The 18,021-nt window shown below is 54.8% G+C and overlaps 1 protein-coding gene across 7 annotated transcripts; it reads right to left on the reverse strand.

Moving 5' to 3' along the window:
- Positions 1–7,727: 7,727 nt before the first annotated feature.
- LOC100091870 (sialic acid-binding Ig-like lectin 13) lies at positions 7,728–16,340 on the reverse strand. Of its 7 annotated transcripts, none has more exons than XM_029064600.2 (10): positions 16,243–16,326; positions 16,044–16,098; positions 13,737–13,918; positions 12,838–13,212; positions 12,383–12,682; positions 11,736–11,783; positions 11,268–11,546; positions 9,497–9,602; positions 8,707–8,818; positions 7,728–8,041 (listed from the first exon to the last, which is right to left on the reverse strand). In XM_029064600.2, exons 3-10 carry the CDS (start codon positions 13,792–13,794, stop codon positions 7,844–7,846), a joined length of 1,476 nt encoding a protein of 491 aa, XP_028920433.1. In that variant the 5' UTR covers positions 13,795–13,918; positions 16,044–16,098; positions 16,243–16,326; the 3' UTR covers positions 7,728–7,843. The 7 variants fall into 7 exon arrangements, with proteins under 7 accessions (XP_028920433.1, XP_028920436.1, XP_028920432.1 ...); XM_029064603.2 differs by having other exon boundaries at positions 7,728–8,038; positions 16,216–16,323; XM_029064599.2 differs by having other exon boundaries at positions 16,216–16,322.
- Positions 16,341–18,021: the final 1,681 nt, after the last annotated feature.

Below are 18,021 nucleotides of genomic sequence, written 5' to 3' on the forward strand. Positions count from 1 at the left end.
GGGGGGGGGGGGGGACCCCACCCCGCCTGCAGCACCGGGCGGGGGGCGCGAGGAGCCGGCGCGAGCCCTGCTGCAGACCCGGGGAGGGGGCGGCGCTGACGGGCAGGGGGAACGGCCAATCCGGGCAGGCGGGGGGCCGGGAGGCGGGGCCCGGGGGGGGGCCTGACGGATGGAGAGGCCTTTGTTACTGCGGCTCTCCCCCCCCCCTCCGCCCCCCACCGACCCACCGGCCCCAGCCGTCCTGCCCTTCGCTCTCCTCCCTTCCTTAACCCCACGTCTTCGCACCTCGTCCCTCCCTCCCCCACCTGAGCCCAGGCGTCCTGCCTCCGGCCTTCCCAGCCCCGACCCCCTGCCCTTTCAGCCCCGGATCATTTCCTTTCCTCCCTCCTCCCTCGGCAGAAGCCAGGCCAGCGGGCCGCCAGCTAGCTCTCTTTCATCCACCGCCCCTGGCCCCTCGCTCTGAGGGTCCAGCCGCCCCCAGTCTCCCTTCGAGGCGATTGCTGCAGGGGAGCAGCGCCCCTTGGTGGGCGCCCCTCTCGGTGGCTCCTCATTAATTATTTATCAGGGACCGCGGGCGTGAACGTTTAGCGCAGTGTCGGCGACGTGCGGACAGGCGGGAGTCCCCGGCGGACCCGGAATGATGGAGTGGAAGCACGGCCTAGTGGCTGGAGCCGGGGCCTGGGGGTCAGGAGGTCATGCTTTCTCATCCCGGCCCTTCCCCTTGTCTGCTGGGTGACCTTGGGCGAGTCGCTTCACTGCTCTGGGCCTCAGTGGCTTCATCTGGAAAATGGGGATCGAGATTGTGAGCTCCACGAAGAGCAGGGACTGGGTCCAACTCGATTTGCTTGGCTCCTCCCCCAGCGCTTAGAACAGTGCCTGGCACATAGTTAAGCGCTAAACAAATATCATTATTATTATTATTATTACTGGTAGAACCAGCCCCGGGTCCCCCATCACAGCGCCCCCGCTGTAGCTCAGGGGGTCCGGAAAGTTGGGTCTGAGCCAGGCCCCTGCTCCCGGGTGGAGAGACGGGGCAGAGCCCTGAGAGGGCGAGGGCAAGGCAAGAGCAGCATCATGAGCTTCTGTGCAACCCTCCCTGTCGTGGTCCTCGGCTCCAGCAGGGGTTGAGCCTCCCGTGGACCCCGGGACTAGAAGCCACAGCTCTTGCCCTCCAACAACCCCCAGTCCAACCGGGAAGACATGAATGGACAAACACACATTTAACCTCTCTGGGCCTCAGTTACCTGTTCTCCCTGCTCCACTCTACCGAAACTGCCCTCTCTAAGGACACCAGTGACCTTCTTTTTGTCAAATCCAAGGGCCTCTACTCCATTCTAATCTTCCTCGACCTCTCAGCTGCCCTTGACAGTCTGGATCAACCCCTTCACCTGGAAACATTATTCAGTCTTGGCTTCACTGACACTGTCCTCTCCTGGTTCTCCTATCTTTAGAGAAGCAGCGTGGCTCAGTGGAAAGAGCATGGGCTTTGGAGTCAGAGGTCATGAGTTCGAATCCCGGCTCTGCCACTTGTCAGCTGTGTGACTGTGGGCAAGTCACTTAACTTCTCTGGGCCTCAGTTACCTCATCTGTAAAATGGGGATTATGACTGTGAGCCCCATGTGGGACAACCTGATTCCCCCGTGTCTCCCCCAGCGCTTAGAACAGTGCTCTGCACATAGTAAGCGCTTAACAAATACCAACATTATTAACATTATTATCTTTTTGGCAGCTCCTTCTCAGTCTCTTTCACAGGTTCCTCCTCTGCCTCCCTCCCTCTAACTGTGGGAGTCCCTCATGGTTGAGCTCTGGGTCCGCTTTTACTTTTCCTCGTCACCCACTCCCTTGGAGTACTCATTTGCTCCCATGGCTTCAACTACCACCTCTATAAGGACGCTTCCCAAATCTACATCTACGACCCTGATCTCTCTCCCTCCCCGCAGACTCCCATTTCCTCCTGCCTTCAAGACATTTCTACCTGGTTGTCCCACAGAACTCCTCATCTTCCCCCCCCAAACCCAGCCCTCCCCGGTCTTTCCCACCACAGTAGACAACACCACTATCCTTCCTATCTCACAAGCCCCTAAGACTTGGTATTGTCCTCGATTCATCTCTCATTCAATCCAAATATTCAAGCTGTCACCGAATCGTGTCGGTTCTACCTTCACAACATTGCTAAAATCCACCCTTTCCTCTCCATCCAAACTGCTAAATGCTGATCATACCCAGTTATCATACCCCACCTGGAGTACTGCATCAGCTTCCTTGCTGACCTCCCTGCCTCCAAGCTCTCCCCACTCCAGGCCATACTTCACTCTTCTGCCCAGATCATTTTTCTAAAAAAAGTTTAGTCTATGCCTCCCTGCTTCTCAAGAACCTCCAGGGATTGCCCTTCCACCTCCGCATCAAGGAGAAACTCCTTACCATCTACTTTAAGGAAGTCAATCAGCTCGCCCCCTCCTATCTTATCTCGCTGATTTCCTACTTTAACCCAGCCCGCAGCCTTTGTTCCTCTAATGCCAATTTATACTGCATCTCAGATCTTTTCTATCTCCTCGAGGCCGTCCCCTACCCGGGTCCTAACTCTGGCTGGAACTTCCCCCTTCTTATGTGACAGATTAGCACTCTCCCCACCTTCAAAGCTTTAATGAAATCACACCTTCTTCAAGAGGCCTTCCCTGATTAAGCCCTCTTTTCCCAGCCTCCCTCTCCCTTCTGCATCGCCTATGCACTTGGATCTGTGCATCTGATGTTCGCCCCACCCTCAGCCCTGCAGCATTTAGGTACCTATCTGTCATTTATTTATTTTAATGCCTGTTTCCCCTCTAGACTGTGAGATCCTATTTTTTTATGGTATTTGTTAAGTGCTTACTATGTGCCAGGCACTGTACTGAGCACCGTTCTAAACTGGGGGCGATATAAACCCACATGGGGCTTCCAATCTTAATCCCTATTTTACAGATGAGGTAATTGAGGCTCAGAGAAGTTAAGTTGCTTGCTCAAAATCACACAGCAGACAAGCGTCAGAGCACCCAGGTGCTGACCCTCAGGTCTGCGCTCTATCCATTAGGCCATTCTACTTCTCCTTCGTGGGCAGGAAGTGTAGGAAGCAGCGTGGCCTAGTGACAGGAGCACCAACTTGGGAATCAGAGGACAGGGTTTCTAATCCCGGCTCTGCAACTTGTCTGCTCTGTGACCCTGGGCAAGTCACTTAATTTCTGTGTACCTCAGTTACCTCATCTGTAAAATGGGAATTAAGACTGTGAGCCCCAATGTGGAACGGGGACGGTGTCCAACCTGATTACCTTGCATCTACCCCAGTGCTTAGAACAGTGCTTGACACATAGTAAGCGTTTAACAAATACCAAAATTATCATTACTACCAACTCTATTCTATGTGCAGTGGTCTGCCCACAGTAAACTCTCAATCAGTATCACTGATTGAAGCTGAACCGGGGAGACAGGGGTGAGAAATTCTGCTGCTTCCCAGGCCCGGGGTGGAGGGGGCCTGGGGAGGGGGCTATCCTCACAGCTGCCAAGTCTCCTGTTGGGATCCTGTGGCCTCTGCCCCCTCGTGGGGTTGGGGAGGACCGAGGTGGGGGCTGTGGATGGGAAGATTCCAGCCAGTGCTAGGCTTCCCCAAAGCTGACCCCCCCAACCCCCACCCCGAGAGTAGCACCGCCCATTCCTGCTCTCCTTCCCCCGCCCCAATCTGTCATCTCTGCTGAACCCACAAGGATGGCCTCAGCTGATTAAGCCTGTGGCAAACCCTTTTTATCTTCTTCCTTGCAGCTTCCTCCCCCATCCTTCCAGGGGTCCGGAGCTGGCTCTGCCGCTCCAACCCGCAGTGCATTTCTCCGGTGCTCTTTCCCCGCGCGGATCCGGCCCCCTCCCCTCCGCCCATCCTTCCCCCGGCTGATCCACCTCTTCTGCCCTGCCCCTTCCTCTACTTAAATAATAATAATTATTATTATGGTATTTGTTAAGCGTTCACTATGTGTCGGACACTGTACTAAGCGCTGGGGTAGATATAACCAAATCGAGTTGGGCATAGTCCCTGTCCCATGTGGGGCTCACAGTCTCAATACCCATTTTACATATGAGTTCATTTTTGCACAGAGAAGTTAAGTGACTTGCCCAAGGCCACACAATTATTGCCTCTCCCCTTCACCCCCGGTCACTTACTCTTTTATTCTCGCTTCTTCTGGCTCCTTCCCCCCTTGCTGCCCCATGGGCCGGTCTGGCTCCAAAAGCCCCGGCCCACCCCCCATGAACGCCCCACTTCCCTCTTCCACTTGTCTCCACTGTCCTGACTCTGGTCATTCACTGCAAGAATCCCTTAGAAGTGTTAGCCCCAAGATAGGAGCCTAGCTCCCAGAAATGAGTTAAGTAAGGGAACTCTTAATTAATAATAATAATAATTGTGATATTTGTTAAGTGCTTACTATGTGCCAGGGTAGATACAAGCCAATTTGGGTTGAACAAAGGCCCCTGTCCCATATGGGGCTCACAGCTTTAATCCCCATTTTACAGATGAGGGAACTGAGGCACAGAGGAAAGGAAATGACTTGCCCAAGGTCACACAGTAGATAAGTGGTGGAGCCAGGATTAGAACACAAATCCTTCTGACTCTCAGGTCTGTGCTGTATCTACTAGGCCACAGGAATGCCGTGCGGGGTTTGGGGAATGTTGATGGCTCTGGGGGATGAGGGGCCTAGGTCCTGAAACAGGAATTCATTCATTCATTCAATCATATTTATTGAGCACTTACTGTGTGCAGAGCACTGTACTAAGTACTTGGAAAGTACTATTCAGCAGCAGATAGAGACAATCCCTACCCAACAACCGGCTCACCGTCTAGAAGGGGGAGACAGACAACAAAATAAAACAAGTAGACAGGCATCAATAGCATCAAAATAAATAAATAGAATTATAGATCTATAGATATCAATAAAATAGAGTAATAAATATGTACACATATACACAAGTGCTGTGGGGCAGGGAAGGGGGTAGAGCAGAGGGAGGGAGTTGGGGAGATGGGGAGGGGAGGAGGAGCAGAGGAAAAGGGGGGCTCAGTCTGGGAAGGCCTCCTGGAGGAGGTGAGCTTTCAATAGAGCTTTGAAGCGGGGAAGAGAGCTAGTTTGGCAGATGTGAGTAGGGAGGGCAGTCCAGGCCAGAGGTAGGATGTGGGCCAGGGGTAGACGGCGGGACAGGCAAGAAGGAGGCCCAGTGGGGAGGTTAGCAGCATCAGAGGAGCGGAGTGTGCGGGCTGGGCTGGAGAAGGAGAGAAAGGAGGTGAGGTAGGAGGGGGCCAGGTGATGGAGGGCTTTGAAGCCAAGAGTGAAGAGTTTTTGCTTCATGCAAAGGTTGATAGGCAACCACTGGCGATTTTTGAGGAGGGGAGTGACATGTCCAAAGCGTTTCTGTAGAAAGATAATCCGGGCAGCAGTCTAACGGGGGAGAGACAGGCATTAATATAAATAAATCAATTACAGATATGGACATAAGTGCTGTGGTGCTGGGAGGGAGGGTGAATGAAGGGAACAAGTCAGGGTGATGCAGCAAGAAGAGGGAGAAAAGGAGAGCTTAATCAGGGAAGGCCTCTTGGAGATATTCTTTCAATAAGCCTTTGAAGGGGGAAAGAGTAATTGTCTGTGGGATTTGAGGAAGGAAGGCGTTGCAGGCCAGAGGCAGGATGCGGCCAAGAGGCCAGCGGTGAGATAGACAAGGTTGAGGTACAGTGAAAAGGTTCGTATTAGAGGAGCGAAGTCTGCAAACTAGGTTGTAGTAGGAGAGTAGCAAGGTGAGATGGGGAGGGCAAGGTGATTGACTGTTTTAAAGCCAGTAGTGAGGAGTTTCCGTTTGAGGTGGAGGTGGATGGGCAACCGCTGGAGGTTCTCGAGGAGTGGGAAGCACGGTCTGAACGTTTCTGTAGAAAAATGATCCAGATAGCCGGTGAAGTATGGCCTGGAGTGGGGAGAGACAGGAGGCTGGGAGATCAGCAAGGAGGCTGATACAGTAATCAAGCCGGGCTAGAATAAGTGCTTGGATTCATGGGGTAGCAGTTTCGATGAAGAGGAAAGAGAGGATTTTAGCGACGTTGTGAAGGCGGAACCGACAGGATTGAGTGATGGATTGCATATGTGGGTTGAATGAGAGACAGGATAATGCCAAGGTGATGGGCTGTACTCTCCCTTAGGAGAGTACAATATAACAATATAACAGAGTTGGTAGACATATTCCCTGCCTACAGTAATCTTAAAATCTAGTCAGGGAGACATACGTTAATATAAATAAATAAATTACAGATATGTACCCAAGTGCTGAGGGGCTGAGGGAGGAATGAATAAAGGGTGCAAATTCAAGTGCAAGGGTGACACAGAAGGGCGTGAGAAGAGGAAATGAGGGCTTATTCAGAGGAGACCTCTTGGAGATGAGCCCCTTCCCTTGGTGAGTCATGAGGGTAAATGAGGAAAATCAAGGCACCGGGGACATGAGGATCGCTACTGGTGTTATTCTCTGCCTCCCATGAGCCCTCTGTACGACTCCATCTGCCCCAGAGCCCCACTGGCCCCATTGACCCCTCCTCATCTGTCCAGTCCACAGAGGGCAATCTGCTCCGGGTGCCCCCTGCCCCTGAAACCCAACACGGGTGTCTTGGTCTCCCTCCCCGGCCCATCCCTGGCCGGATGACCATCAGCATAGACAACTCTGCCCTTCCCCGGGGTCCAAGCTGGAAACCTCCATGACACCCCTGGCTCTTCTCTAGGCTTCTCTCTGCCATTTGAGATGTAGCTCTGGCCTTGGCCTTGCCCTGTCCTCGATCCTGGGCACAGTCTCAATCTGGGGCCTGAGCCTCTCCTGGGTAGACTGCTGTGACTGTCTTCTCTATCTCCTCCTCCTCCTCTTTTTTTTTTTTGGTGGTATTTGTTAAGGGCTTACTATGTGCCAGACGCTATTCTAAGTGCTGAGTAGATACCAGACAATCCGACTGGACACGGTCCATGTCTCACATGGGGCTCACGGTTTTAATCCCCATTTTACAGATGAGGTGACTAAGGCACAGAGAAGGGATGTAATATTCCCAAAGTCACACAGCATATAAGTGGTGGAGCAGGGATTAGAACCCAGTTCCTTCTATCTTCCAGGTCCGGCCATATCCATTAGGCCACACTCTTTCTCCTCCTATTCATCATTCTCTTTTTTCTTCTCCTCATCCTCGTCCTCTTCCTTCTCCTTCTCATCCTTTCTTCTCTCCCCGTCACCTGCCCCTCGCTACCACCAAGCCAGCCTCCAGCCTGCCTCTCCAGTGCCGATTCCTGCCTTGGCTATGGGACCACCAGCCCCTCCCCTAGGACCTTGGACGATTCACTTCATTTCTCTGTGCTTCAGTTACCTCATCTATAAAATGGGTCTTAAGACTGGGGGGAAAGCCCCATTTTATAGATGAGGTAACTGAAGCACAGAGAAATGAAGTGAATCGTCCAAGGTCACCCAGCAGACAAGTGGCAGAGCTGGGATTAGAACCCAATGTCCTCTGATTCCCAAGCCCATGCTTTTGCCACTAGGCCACGCTGCTTCTCTCCAGAACCAGGGAGTCTTCCTGCCCCTGCCCTCTGCCCCCTGGGGTCTGGGGGTGGCTGCCGGAAGCAGTAAGGAGCAGGAAGCCTGGGTGCTGGAGAAGAACCCTGACTTGGGGATGGGAGGATTCAAACAATCACAGCGACGGCTGCATCCAGTTCATTTTTATTCCTCGTCTATCCCAGCCTTGCCCGGCCTGGTCTGGCCTGGACCCCCAGCAAGCGCCCCTCCCACCACACTGCCCCATCCCCCCACCCCCGGCCCCTCATTGGAACTTAATCTCCGAGTACTCAGTTATCTCTCCAGACTGGATAGTGTCCTGGAGCTGCCGGGGCTGGAAGGTCAGGGACGCATAGTACTGCAGCTCCTCCGCCTCCTCCCCATCCCCTTCCTTAGCGGGGTCGGGCTCGGCGTAGGACGGGAGCTCCAGAGTGCCGTCCGGCCGGGACTCCTGGAACTCCTTCTGCCAAAAGAGAATCCATCAGTCAGTCAGTCCATTGTATTTATTAAGCACTTACTGCGAACGCTTGGGAGAGTACACTAGAACCATAAATAGACACATTCCCTACCCACAACAATATTACAGTCTAGAAAGGAAGACAAACGTTAATATAAATACATAAACGACAGATATGGACATAAGTGCTGTGGGGCTGGGAGGGGCATGAATAAAAGGAGCAAGTCAGGGCAGTGAAGAAGGGAGTGGAAGAAGGGGAAAGGAGGGTTTAGTCAGGGAAGGCCTCTTGGAGGAGATGTGCCTTCAAGAAGGCTTTGAAGTGGGAGAGAGTCTGTCGGATATGAAGAGGGAGGGCGTTCCAGGTAAGAGGCAGGGTGTGAGCAAAAGGTCGGCGGCAAGATAGACAAGACTGAGGTTCAGTGAGAAGGTTGGCATTAAAGGAGAGAAGTGTGCAGGCTGGGTTTGTAATAGGAAAGCATCAAGGTGAGGTAAGAGGGGGCAAGGTGACTGAGAGTTTTAGCCAGACCCAAAGGTCAGGAGCAGGGGGTCAGGAGCAGGGGGCCAGAGACGGGGATGGGGTGGGAACTGAGGGTCCTGGAGGATCTGGGCTCTGAGAAGCCTGGGCTAGTGGAGGGGGTGGGGCTGGACGAGCAGGACCCCCAGTCACTCACCGGCAGTGGGATAGTCTTGGATACCAGATTGATGCTATCGGCCTTGGCGATGCCCTGGACCTTGAAGGTCACTGGCTCTGGGGTGGCCAGCTTCGCTCTGAGAGTCTTCACACTGGGGGAAGGAGCCCTGGGTCCATCTCTCGGTCCGAGCCCGCTCCCCCGCCAGCCCCATCTCTCCCTCCCCCAGCTATTCTCTTTGCCCACCCAGCCAGCGGGGCTGGAGGTCCGGGCCCCGGCTCATGCCCCCAAGGGCCCGGAATCCGCCTGGTCTCCCAGCCATGGGAGCTCCTTTTTTTTTTTTAATGGAATTAGTTAAGCACTTACTATGTGCCAGACACTGTACTAAACGCTGGGGTAGATGCAGGCTAATTAGGCTGGACACAGTCCCTGTCCCACATGGGGCTCACAGTCTTAATCCCCATTTTACAGATGAGGTAACTGAGGCTCAGAGTGATTCGCCCAAGGTCACACTGCAGACAAATGACAGCGATGGGTTTAGAACCCAGGTCCTCTGACTCCCAGGCCATGCCTCTATCCACAGACCATGCTCCCTTTCAGTCAATCTATAATATTTAATGAGTGCTAACTGTGTGCTGAGCACTGTACTCAGTGCTTGGGAGAATACAATAAAACAGACACGTTACCTGCCCACCACAAGCCTATAATCTAGAGGGGTAGTCTCAAGCTGAGAGTCTCATCCCCTCAAATGGCGCCCCTCGTGTGGTGGGCTCGGACGATCGGACAGGCGGTTGGATGGACGGACGGACAGAGGGACGGGGTGGAGACTCACATGAGGAGGATGAGGCAGAGGAAGATGAGGGTGGTGACCCCGACTCCACCGGCGGCCCCCAGGATCAGCCCCTTGCCATAGGATCCAGAGTGGCCCAGAGACTTCCCTGCACCCAGGGGAGAAATGAGACGAGCCCTCGCCCCCTTCCACAGCCCAGATCCCTGCCCGGCCCCGACATCTCATTCATTTATTCAGTAGTATTTATTGAGTGCTTACTATGTGCAGAGCACTGTACTAAGCACTTGGAATGAACAAGTCGGCAACAGCTAGAGACAGTCCCTCCCGTTTGATGGGCTTACAGTCTAATCGAGGGAGACAGGCAGACAAGAACAGTGGCAATAAATAGACTCAAGGGGAAGAACATCTCATAAAAACAATGGCAACTAAATAGAATCAGGGTGATGCACATCTCATTAAACAAAATAAACAAAATAAATAGGGTGATAAAGATATATACAGTCGAGCGGATGAGTACGGTGCTGAGGGGGTGGGACGGGAGAGGGGGAGGAGGAGAGGGAAAGGGGGGAGAAGAGGGTTTAGCTGCGGAGAGGTGAAGGGGGGTAGAGGGAGCAGAGGGAAAAAGGGGGGAGCTCAGTCTGGGAAGACCTCTTGGAGGAGGTGAGTTTTAAGTAGGGATTTGAAGAGGGGAAGAGAATTCGATTGTCTGAGGTGAGGAGGGAGGGCATTCCAGGACCGCGGGAGGACATGGCCCAGGGGTCGACAGAGGGATAGGCGAGACCGAGGGACGGTGAGGAGATGGGCGGCGGAGGAGCGGAGCGTGCGGGGTGGGCGGTAGAAAGAGAGAAGGGAGGAGAGGTAGGAGGGGTCAAGGTGATGGAGACCCTTGAAGCCTAGTCTCTTCCTCCCACTGCCCCAAGGAACATACAAGGTAATCAGGTGGATACGAAGGGTAGAAACAAGGCAATCAGGTTGGACACAGTCCCCGTCCCATATGGCCTCCCAGGCTTAATCCTCAGAAGAGGTAACTGAGGCACAGAGAAGTGAAGTGACTTGTCCAAGGTCACACAGCAGACAGGCTGCAGAGCCTGGGTTAGAATTCAGGCCCTCTGACTCCCAGGCCCAAGCTCTTTCCACTAGACATTGTCGTTTTTCCTTCTCTTGGAGGAGATGTGACCTTAATAGGGCTTTGAAGGTGGGAAGACTGGAGGTCAGGTATATATGGAGGGGGAAGGAGTTTCAGGGCAGAGGGAGGATGTAGGCAAAGGGTTTGGGGGGCGAGATAGATGACCTCGGGGCACCATGAACAAGGTGATGCTAGAAGAGCAAAGTGAGCAGGCTGAGCTGGAATAGTAGTGAGGTGAGCTAGAAGTGGGAGAGCTGACAGTGCTTTAAAGTTGGTGGGAAAGAGTTTCTGTGTGAGGTGGAGGTGGACGGGAAACCGCTGGAGGTTCTCAAATAATAATAATGGTACTTAAGTGCTTACTATGTACTAAGCACTGTTCTAAGGGCTGGGGTAGGTATAAATTAAGCAGGTTTGACACAGTCCCTGTCCCACCTGGGACTCACGCTCTTAATCCCCATTTTCCAGATGAGGCAACCGAGGCCCAGAGAAGTGAAGTGACTTGCCAAAGTTCACACAGCAGACATGTGGTGGAGCCGGAATTAGAACCCAGGTCCTTTTGACTCCCAGGCCCGTGCTCTAACCACTACACCACGCTGCTTCTCCATTTGGGGGAGATGTGGCCTGAACGTTTTTCGTGGACTGAGGGCTTTAAGGGTCCCCGCCACCCTCCCCGATCCTAGAACCTACCTGGACTCTCACTCTGCAGCACCAAGGTGAGGGAGACGAGGCGGGTACCCCCATGCGGGTGGTGAGCTCGGCAGACGTACTCTCCTCCGTCGCCGGACCCCAGCCGGGCCAGCTCCAGCTCCAGGCCCTGGGGGCCCTGGCGTGGGGAGAGGCTTAATCCCAAACCGACCCTTGTCCAGCTCAGTGTGGCCGGGGGGTGGGCGGGCGCGGAGCAGACCAGGCGCAGGGTCCCGCCCTCCGGGACCGTCAGGGATGATGCATTGTCGGGGGAGGTGGGCACTGCAGGGAGAGACCAGCTGCAGCCAGAGCCTGGCGGGAGAGGCCCCGGTCCCACCGTTGCCCTCTGACCCCCGATCGGGGACCCGGGCCCAGTCCCCCCTCCATCCCCCTCCACCACATCCGTTCAGCCCACTCTTTCACCTGTGGGTGCGCACACACACACACACACACACACACTCATACCCCTACCTGTGCTGTTCCCCAGGTAAACGCGGATCGTCGGCGGTGCGGGGAGATCTGCAACACCACCAGGCACCCTTTTTTTTTTGGTTGTTGTTTTATGGTGTTTGTTAAGCGCTTTCTGTGTATCCTCTAGACTGTAAGTTCTTTGTGGACAGGGAATGTGTCTTGTTATACTGTTAGATTGCACTCACCCAAGCGCTTACTACGGGGCTCTGCACACAGTAAGCACCCAGTGAATATGATCGATTGACTGACTGACCAACAAAGGGCTTGGGTTGTAAGCCCGGCTTCGTCACTTGTCTGCTTTGTGACCTGGGACTAAGTCACTTAACTTCTCCTTGCCTCGGTTCCCTCATCTGTAAAATGGGGATGAAGATTCTGAGCCCTGTGTGGGACAGGAACTGTGTCCAACCAGATTATCTTGTATCTACCCCAGCACTTAGTGCCTGGCAGGTAGAAATAATAACTATGGTATTTGTTAAGCGCTTAGTATGTGCCAAGCACTGTTCTAAGTGCTGGACACTGTTCGAAAGGGTTAACAAATACCATCATTATTATTAATTAGTATTATTCCTACCTGATCTCACCTCCCCTCCCCGATCCCCCCACTGATCCACCCTCTCCGCCCCCTGCCCCCCAGGCCCCGGGCTCACACGTGACGCTGAGCCGGACGGTTGTCTGTATGGTGATATCGGTTCCGGGGAAGGTCACCCGGCAGGTGAGGTTGGAGCCGTGGTCCTTCGAGCCAGGGGTGAAGGAGAGCACAGAGGAGGGAGGGGGGCCGGGGCTGTTGGTCAGTGAGGGGTCTCTCCTGGGGGAGAGGACTGTACCCGTCCACGAGAAGGTCGGGAGCACCTCGCTTTTGCAGTTCCCCGGGGCCAAGCAGGTCATAGTCGCTGGACAGCCGGCCCGTAGGGTCTCTGTTCCCCGGACTTCGGGCTCTTGAGTCAGAGCTGGATCCGGATGGGTGCGGAGAAGGAGGAGGTGGCCAAGAAGCAGCTTAGCTCACCCTCTGGGACCCCTCCTTGCCCTTCCCTCCCCCCTGGGGGTGTCCCACCACCCACCTCCCCTTCCCCCATCCTCCAACCCCCATCCATTTGGTCCTTACCAGTCACCTCTACAGAGACCTCAGTATTTTTATAACTATACTTGATCTCTCCCTTCTGCAGCCTGAAGTAGTAGATGCCGGCGTCTTCTTTCCGGACGTTACTGATGCTCAGGGTGCACTTCTTTTTCTGCAGGTCTCCGATGAGGCGGAACCGGCCCCGGGTCTCCTCCCTCAGCTCCTTCGTGGGGTCAGTCGCTGCCACGGCGGGACTGGAGCTCTCGTCCCTGATCCGGAACCAGTAGCCATGGGCAATTTGGGAGTTCCATTTGTAGTTGGGATAGGTGAAGGTGCAAGGGATGGAGACACAGAGGGCCTCCTGCACCGTCACTGACTGCAGAACCTGCAGCGTGAACCCAGAAAACTGGGAAAGGGACCCTAATGGAAAGAGAGGGGACACTGAGGCAGAGCCCTCTCCCTACTGCTACCCAGATCCCCTCCCCTCTTCGGTTGATGTCCCCAACCTGCTCTAGACTGTCAGTTCGTTGTGGGTAGGGAATGTGACTACTGTTGAATTGTCCACTCCCGAGTGCTTAACACAGTAATGCTAGAGCCCAGGCCTGGTAGTCAGAAGGTCATGGGTTCTAATCCCACTCTGCCACTTTTCTGCTGGTTGACCTTAAGTCACTTCACTTCTCTGGACCTCAGTTCCCTCATCTGTAAAATGGGGCTTGAGACTGTGAGCCCCACTTGGGACAGGGACTGTGTCCAACTCGATTTGCTTGTACCCACCGCCAGTGCTTAGAACGGTGCTCGGCACATAGTAAGCACTTACAGAATACCATTCTCATTATTATTATTATTATTACAGTGCTCTGCACACAGTAAGTGCTCAATAAATAGGATCGAATGAATGCCATGTCTGCTCTCTGCCCCCGGGCTGGGCCCTTGTCTGCACTTACCCCTGCAGAGAAGGGACAGCAGGGACAGGAGGGGCAGCAGGGGAGGCAGCAGCATCATCCCCAGACCTCGTCCCAGCGGCAGTTCAGATGGCGACTCCCATTTCTCTGGTCTGGCCCGGCCCGGCTCAGGAAGAGGTAGCCCAGGGACGGAGCGTGGGGCAGAGCTCTGGGCTGGTCGGGGGCTGGGGGGGAATAATAATAATAATGATAATAATGATAGTATTTGTTAAGGGCTTACTATTTGCCAAGCACTGTTCTTAGCACTGGGGATAGATACAAGGTAATCGATCAGGTTGTCCCACATGGGTCTCACGGTCTTAATCTCCATTTTAAAGATAAGGTAACTGAGGCACAGAGAAGTTAAGTGACCTGCCCAAAGTCATACAGCTGATAAGTGGTGGGGAAGAGACCGGGGAAGACGGGGGCTTTGGTGAGATGGGGTGGGGGGGGGTGGGTTTGGCTTCCCCAGATCTTCCGACCCCAGCCCACCGAGCCCTGGTCGAGGGAGGACCCTGGCCGGGTTGGCACCCAGGGGCCGGGCTGGCACCCATGGGGCAGGGAGGGGGAGGGCACATCTGGCCCTGAGAGGCCCGGGGCCAGGACGGTGGACTCGGGCCCAAGGGGAGGGGGAAGGACCGGGGGAGCCGGAGGGAAAAACGCCGGGTTGGGAAAGGAGCTGGGGAGCAGGAGGGAAAGGAGAGAGGGAGCGGGAAGGGAAAGTGCGAGGCGGTGGGAAGGGAAGGCGCCGGGGAGTGGGAGGGGAAAGTGCCGGGAAACAGAAGGTGGAGGGTTGGGGGAGCGGGAGGGGAAAGTGCAGGGAAGCAGAAGAAGGATTCGGGGAGCGGGAAGGGAAAGCGCGGGGAAGCAGAAAGTAAAGGATTGAGGGAGCGGGAGGGAAAAGGGTAGGGAAGCCGAAGGTGGAGGATTGGGGGAGCGGGAGGGGAAAGCGCAGGGAGGCAGAAGAAGGATTCAGGAAGCGGGAAGGGAAAGTACGGGGAAACAGAAGGTGAAGGGTTAGGGAATGGGAGGGGAAGGATGGGAGAGCGAGGGGAAAGTGCTGGAGAACTGGAGCCAAGGGTTCGGGCAGCGGGAGGGGAAGGTGCGGGGGAACAGGAGGTGAAACATCGGGGAGCGGAAGAGGAAGGTGCGAGGAACGGGGGGAAGATGCGGGGAAGCGGGAGGAGAAAGTGAGGGGGAGTGGGAGGTGAAGGCTTGAGGAGCGGTACGGGAAGATGCGGGGGAAAGGGAGGAGGAAAAATGTGGGGGAGCGGGCCGGGAAGGGTGGGGAAAGGGAGGGGAAAGCCCAGGGGAGCGGGAGAGGAAAGATGAGGAGCGGGAGGGGAAGATGCGGGGGGAGCGGGAGGGAACGGGTGGAAGGAAAGGCGCCTGCGGGACGGATGGTGGAGGAAAGCTGTTATCCCGGGACAGGAGGGGCGGGAAGGAAACGAGACTGTCCCGGGCCAGGAGCATCCCCGGCTCACCTCGGCCCCCGGGGAGACCCCAGCCCGCTCCCACCTGAGCCCTCTGCCTCCGTCCTCACCCGAGCTCTGCCCCCACCGGCTCACCCCAACCCCCGACCCTGCCCCTCCTCCCACCTCGGGCTCCTTCTCCCTTTCTGCCCCCTTTGCCCCACCCCCGGATGCCCGGGCCCCTTCCCCATTCCTGCCCCGTTTGCCCCATCCCCGGTTGCCTGGGTCCCTTCCCCTTCCCCACCCAGGTGTCCGGATGGCCGCGGCCCCGGGGACGGAGAGGGTGACTCCATTCATTCAATCGTATTTATTGAGCGCTTACGGTGTGCAGAGCACTGTACTAAGCGCTTACCTCTGGGCTTCAGTCGCCTCATCTGCAAAATGGGACTCGAGCCCCTCGAGCCCCACGACGGACAGGGACTGTGTCCGACTCGATTCTCTTGTACCCACCCCAGAGCTCAGTTCAGTGCCTGGCACAGAGGAATCGCTTACCAAATACCATCGGAGAGGGTGACTCACTTCACTTCTCTGGACCTCACTTGCCTCATCTGCAAAATGAGGGTTGAGAGCGCGAGCCCCAAGAGGGACAGGGACTGTGTCCGACTCGATTCGTTCGTACCCACCCCAGCGCTCAGTGCAGTGCCTGGCACAGAGGAAGCGCTTACCAAATACCATCGGAGGGGGTGACTCCCTTCACTTCTCTGGACCTCACTTGCCTCATCTGCAAAATGGGGGTTGAGATCGCGAGCCCCTCGACGGACAGGGACTGTGTCCGACTCGATTCGCTCGTACCCACCCCAGCGCTCAGTACAGTGCCTCGCCCAGAGGAAGCGCTTACCAAATACCATCGGAGGAGGTGGCTCCCTTCACTTCTCCGGCCTCAGTCGCCTCATCTGCAAAATGGGGGTTGAGATCGCGAGCCCCTCGACGGACAGGGACTGTCTCCGACTCGATTCGCTCGTACCCACCCCAGCGCTCAGTACAGTGCCTGGCCCAGAGGAAGCGCTTACCAAATACCGTCGGAAGGGAAGACTCACCCGGGGCAGGACGGAGCGGCGAGGCAGCGGAGGGGACAAGAGGCAGAGGGGTCTGGAAGGGACTCACCCTTGGGCACCCAATAGAGAGGGAAGTGGACAATGTCGTAACCAGGGGATCCAGAACACGGTCTTCCCCTTTGGGGTGGGGGCGGGGGCGGCCGGGCCCAGCGCTCCCGCCCCCGTCGGGATCTTAGCCAGTGTTCACACCTTGTGCGCAGCACCACGCTGAGCTCTTGCCGTTGGACAGTTGAGTAAGGGTCATCCTAGCCGGCGTCCACACCTTGTGCGTAGCACCACGCTGAGTTCTCGCTGGTGGGCAGTTGAGTAGGGGAGACGGCGCCTGCCCTCAAGAAGCATACGGTTGCTTCGTTCGATTTATCGAGCGCTCACTGGGTGCAGAGCACTGTACTAAGCGCTTGGGAGAGGACACTACAAAAGTGGACGCATTCCCTGCCCACACAGAACAGCAGCAGAGAAGCTTAGTGGCAAGAGCACGGGCTTGGGAGTCAGAGGTCGTGGGTTCTAATCCCGGCTCCGCCACTTGTCGGCTGGGTGACTTTGGGCAAGTCACTTCACTTCTCTGTGCCTCAGTTACCTCATCTGTGAAATGGGGATTAAGACCGTGGGCCCCAAATGAGACAACCTGATTACTTTGTGTCTACCCCACTGCTTGGAACAGTGCTTGGCACATAGTAAGCGCTTAACAAATAACATCATTATTATTCTCTGTGCCTCGGTTGCCTCATCTGCAAAATGGGGATTAAGATCGTGGGCCCCAAGTGGGACAAGCTGATTACCTTGTATCTACTCCAGTGCTTAGAACAGTGCTGGGCACATAGTAAGCGCTTAAGAAATACCATCATTATTATTATTATTATTACAAGGAGCTTATGGTCTAGAGGGATCTAGACTGTAGATAGTAGATCTGGAAAGACACACACGGGCCCAAGCCACATGCTAGCGAAGAAGAAAGAAAAAGCCACTGAGAGAACATGTTTGGAAGGAGAAACAGCTGAGTAACCAAGTGTTAGCTAAAGTATTCATTCATTTGATCGTATTTATTGAGCGCTTATGGTGTGCAGAGCACTGTACTAAGCGCTTGGGGAAGTACAAAACAGTAATAAAGAGAGACAACCCCTGACCACAACAAGCTCAGAGTCTAGAGGATGTGGAAAATATCTGTGAGTGCTGATGCGGTGAGAAAATATACATGAGTGGAAGGTGATCTTTGGGTGGATTTGATATGGGAAGGTGGAGCTTAATCTGGGAAAGTTTTCCGGAGGAGGTATGATTTTAGGAGGGTTTAGCAGGGTCTCTCAGTGCTCTGCACACAGTAAGCGCTCGATACATATGATCGAATGAATGATAGAGCTCAGAATGGGCATCGGAAGGACCCGGGTTCTCCTACCGGCTCCACCACTTGTCTGCTTTGTGACCTTACACAGGTCGCCTAACTTCTCTGTGCCTCAGTTTCCTCATCTGTAAAATGGAGATTCAGACTGTGAGTCCCATGTGGAACTGTGTCCAACCTGATTAGCTTGTATCTACCTCAGTGCTTAGTACAGTGCCTGGCACATAGAAAGTGCTTAGTAAATACCACTTTTAAAAGTGGTGAGAACTTGTGCTGGTAAAACCAAGGTTGGAGAGTGTTTTTAGGAGAAGGGAGTGGGCAACAGTGTCAAAGATAGTGAGCGGTCAAGGAAGTTTAATAGGGAATAGAGCCCATTAGATTATTATTATTATTATTATTTTTGTGGTATTTGTTAAGTACTCACTATG

This window comes from Ornithorhynchus anatinus, chromosome 5 (assembly GCF_004115215.2).
Source record: "Ornithorhynchus anatinus isolate Pmale09 chromosome 5, mOrnAna1.pri.v4, whole genome shotgun sequence".
Lineage (NCBI taxonomy): Eukaryota > Metazoa > Chordata > Mammalia > Monotremata > Ornithorhynchidae > Ornithorhynchus > Ornithorhynchus anatinus.